This window comes from Galeopterus variegatus, unplaced genomic scaffold (genome assembly GCF_000696425.1).
Source record: "Galeopterus variegatus unplaced genomic scaffold, G_variegatus-3.0.2 Scaffold313, whole genome shotgun sequence".
In the NCBI taxonomy this organism is placed as follows: Eukaryota; Metazoa; Chordata; class Mammalia; order Dermoptera; family Cynocephalidae; genus Galeopterus; species Galeopterus variegatus.
This window is the reverse complement of record NW_007726424.1, coordinates 307563-311914: the sequence shown is the minus strand read 5'-3', so window position 1 is coordinate 311914 and position 4352 is coordinate 307563. Positions and strand designations below refer to the sequence as shown.

Here is a 4352-nt window from a genome sequence, read left to right as displayed (position 1 = left end):
ACTTCCCGGCTTGTGAGGTCGTAGAAACTCTGGTCAGGATCTGAGTCTTTTCAGCAAACTGCTCGTCCTGCAGTTCTATATTCCTGATGTCTACAGAGTGGGCCTGTGCTGACTGGGGGTTAGATCAGCTGTCCTTGCTGTGCCCGTGTTCCCCTGGTGGGCCCATCTCCCCCACCACCCGCACTCCAAACACTTCCCATGGGATGGGCTGTGCACCAGTCCCTTGTGATGACTCACCAGCCTCTGAGTGGCTCCTCACTCCTATGTGGGTCCACAGGAACCCTGTTAGTGGTCTAGCTGGTTTGAGGACCACCAAGGCCCTCTTCTCTGCTGCCTCCAAGCAACTTCATACGAAGGGCACAGCTACGGCTTTTGCCAGCTCCTGCTCCTGCACTCACCCGCTCCAGCCTTGAAGTGGTTGGGATTCAAAATGGTAGAGCAGTCCTTTCTTTCTCTCATCGTGGTCTCTCCTGCCTTCATGTACTTTGTCTCTCCTCCTCTTCCCCTGAGCTCTAGCAGCCCCAGCTTGGCTGTTGTTGCTTTAATAGTTGTAAATTGGTTGATTTGTGGGATGCTGGGGACTGTCTAATCCGCCATCTTGACCGGAAGTCAGCTGCTAGAATATTTAAACCTCAAGCATGTCCCCTACTCTCAGGGAAAAAGTTTCTAGTTAGGGAATAGTGAAAGATAATATGAAACCCTAGCTATAGAGACATAGAATAATAGTTAAATCTACCTTTAAGGGTTCCTATTCAGTATGAGAATGCAAATATATCTGTGTGGGGAATAAAGTCCTAGTTATAAAACAAGTTTTAAATGTTCACTTACTGTTATCTACTAAATTCTCAATGTTTTTATGGCTTGTGAAGATGTGGTTGAGTTAATCATCCAGTTCACTGAGCTGATTAAAATTCGCAATTGCAAAGTGAGCTCTTTCTTTAGTTGCTTAATTGAAAAAGGCATAGAGTGCAGAGAGGGTTTCTGCTATTTTAAGTAAAATACTTATGAAAAAATAGTTGATTTTTAGTAGATGCTGTGGTATGGCCATTTTGGTACTTATTAGTAGTCTTACCTAAATAGAAGTGACAAATAATTGGCTTGGACCAGAGAGAAGTTGCCTTATTGTTTAAATTACAGCTGTTTACATAACTTTTATCCAGACCCTGCTTCAAACTCAGCTGTGTTGGATGTGTGGGTGGTTGTTAAGTGGCCCACAGAATAGTTTTGCTCTAAGAAGAATGTGTGAAAAAAAAAACACTTCGGGGGCTGGGTTGTTATTCAGCTGTTTCAGCTATAAAGTTGACATAGGCTTGGTAGTTACATTCCAGCAATTTTCTTTATCCCATGGACTGATTGTTACATGATTGTTTTGCCTCACCTACAGATTGTAGTAGACTCTTTAGTTGTGAAATCACACAAAATACAGTATAAAAGCTGAGAAATTAGACCATCCTTCTGTACTTTTAATAGCATTGCTCAATTAGCAGGAGCACTGTCCATAAACTCTGGCCTGATTTAATTGGAACCTTCTCCACAGCAACCCTGACCCTATTCTAGATGATACAAGCCACCATTCACCCTCTTGATTTTCTAGAAATTTTTGCCTTTGTTCTTTCCTAGAACAAGGAATGAATTACTCACAGGAGTTTTGGAGATTAGAGTAACTAAGTTCCTTAACCCTCAACCTGGGAATCTTATTGGGAGGTGATGTTGTGGGGGTGGATTTTTGGAGGATGCTGACCTCTCAGACTGAGGGGTCTTGTTTGTAATGCCTTGTTTGTTTATAGACATAACAAATATTAGGGTCTTCATGGAGGCAGTAAACTTGTTTATAAAGCCATATTTACAGTAAAAATGAAGAGATTCATGAACATTAAATCAGGAAAAGTAACAATTTAAAAATTATACTAAATATATATTTATACAAAAGCAATGTACTTTAACTCCATACAAAATTTGGTGATTAAAAACATTAAATAGGTAATGAGTTTTATTTTGAAGATCATTAAGTCAGTTTTTAAAATGTAGCTTTTACTTTGGTCACCTCAGCCATCTTATACGCTCTCCTTTGTTACAAGCAGGTGCTATAAACGGCAACTTTCTGGCTTATATCCTTCAGGAGTGAACGGACCTCTCCTTCCAATCTCACTAATTCTTGAGCTTTATCTTCTAAATATTTTTGATTGTCCTCATATTTTCTTTCTAAATCTGTGGAAGATGAAAAAGTCAGCAATTTATGATGAACTCAAAACCTAATCTAGTATTTGCCTGTAAGGCTCTATATAAATACTTAATGCAAAGTGAGTAGATTTTCCCCTTTTAAGTAAAAACAAATTCTATGGGTGCTTTAGCTTTAAATTATTTTATAAAAACATAAGCCTACACAAAAAGACCCACCTTTCAGCAGTTGCAGCTTGCTGTTTGCTTGAGCCAAAAGTGTTTTTGCTTCATTTTGTAGCATTTCAGCTTTCCTTCTGGCATCAGCTGACTCTTCGGTTTTTTTGGCAATTAAATTTTCTACTTTCTTATACTTTTCATCAAGTTCACCATCCAAAGTCTGCAGTTCCACATTCAGACACAAATAAGTGGTAATATTAGTATCAGTAATTACATTTAAGGACAGTAGTGTAACCGTGGGAATCTTGGATCACAAAGATATCAACTTGCACAGCAAGCATTCTGGATTAAAGGCCACCAAGGGTACAAAGGCTTCATCGAGTTATTTACTGGTAAGTCATCATGTGCCGCATAATGATTTGTAGGTCAATGACGGACTGCATATACAACCAGACAGCATATACGATGGTGGTTCCATAAGATTATAATGGCTGTACCCCATAGCTTAGATTTGAAGTAAGCTATACCATCTCGGTTTGTGTAAGTACACCCTAGGATGTTCTCAGACTGTATCCCCAGTATAAGGAAGTATGAGACATTATTATCTTGAGACAATAATGCAAAATTGACATGATTTTTAAAACCATTTCAAAGAAATTTCGGAGTTACAGTAAGTCCTTAGGACTAAGCCCTCATTCTCTTTTGATTAGAACTTTTTTATGGATAAGTTGTAGCATAATTGTATGGAGAGTTGTGTAGAGAAGTAAAGTAGATTGGACATCAAAGAAAGCCCAGTTTGGAGAAATGGACCATCTGTATCTTGAACTAATTTAGGGTTAATGAAGGCTTGAAATCCGAGGAAGGGAAAAGGCGTATTTAACAAGATTTAAGAAGGGAGGGTGAGACTGTAGCATCTACAAAAAGTGAGGAGAGAAGAAATGGGATATGTTTGGAAAGATAGTTGCAGGGATTCATTCTGGATATTTTTATGGAAAATTTCAAGGTATTTTGTTATTTATTGCAATAAAGTGTCATTTATTTTAAAAATGCTCTGTAAATAGACTAGTTGGAAGGCTTACATCCTCAGAACTGCATGGAACTACACAAACTACACCAGAAGAGATAGCTGTCTGATAATATAGCAGTGAACTTTTCTGATTTTTTTGTTCTCTTCCCCAATGCAAAGATGTAGGGAAGTTACTTTTATGTAATGCCTAAAAAGCTACAGTGGCTTCTAGGAAAATTTTTGAATAGTAGAGAGTTATAAATGAAATTAAGTCATTTTCAACACCCGCCCCCCATCAACTTAAAAAAGGTCTTTTTGGAGATAAACATTTGTCCACACAAATTTAGAAACTGGATGTATATTTCAATTATTACTTGGCTTCTAGCTAAAAATTTGAGTGGAGTGATTTTTTTCTCTGCAAAATATAGTACCTTCCAATGAGAAGTGAGGGGTGGTTAATTCAAAATGACTCTGAAGCGGGTGAGATTTGGCTTTCTACTAGCTAATCTCTGTAATACACTATTTAAGCTTTTTTTCACTCTGCTTTTAAAATAATTCTCAAATGGCCGGGTAATAACTAAATGCCATAAAGATCTTCCTAGCTGAAATAAAGTAAAGAAATACAAATTCAGTGGGCTTGTTTTAAGACTTCCACCCCTACGTTAAATTAACTTCATTCTTCTAAACTCTTACGCAAGTTTGGATTTGAGGCCCTAAGTCATACTTATTGGACACTTCTATATTCCCATTCTTTTCCATCTACATCTCTAAAGACTGCTATTTCAAAACATGTCATTTTGGGGCCGGCCCGGTGGCGCACTGGATAGTGCGCCGCTTGGGAAGCGCGGCGGCGCTCCCGTCCGAGGGTTCGGATCCCACGTACAGACCGGCTCCCGCTCACTGGCTGAGCGAGGCGCGGGAGCAACGCCGAGGCTTGCGATCCCGTTGCCGGTCCCCGGTCCGGTACGGGGGCAACACTGAGGGTTGCGATCCGTTGCCGGACATGGAA

The 4352-nt window shown here is 39.5% G+C and overlaps 1 protein-coding gene across 2 annotated transcripts in view; it reads right to left on the bottom strand.

Moving 5' to 3' along the window:
- Window positions 1–1811: 1811 nt before the first annotated feature.
- The window catches only part of LAMB1 (laminin, beta 1), a 71728-nt gene continuing 69187 nt past the window's right edge, over window positions 1812–4352 (bottom strand). For both annotated transcript variants that reach the window (XM_008567364.1, XM_008567362.1), the window contains 2 exons: window positions 2398–2557; window positions 1812–2208 (listed from right to left, as the gene is read on the bottom strand). In XM_008567364.1, coding sequence (XP_008565586.1) covers window positions 2072–2208; window positions 2398–2557 — 297 coding nt within the window. In that variant the 3' untranslated portion in view covers window positions 1812–2071. The remainder of the gene's footprint in view (window positions 2209–2397; window positions 2558–4352) is intronic.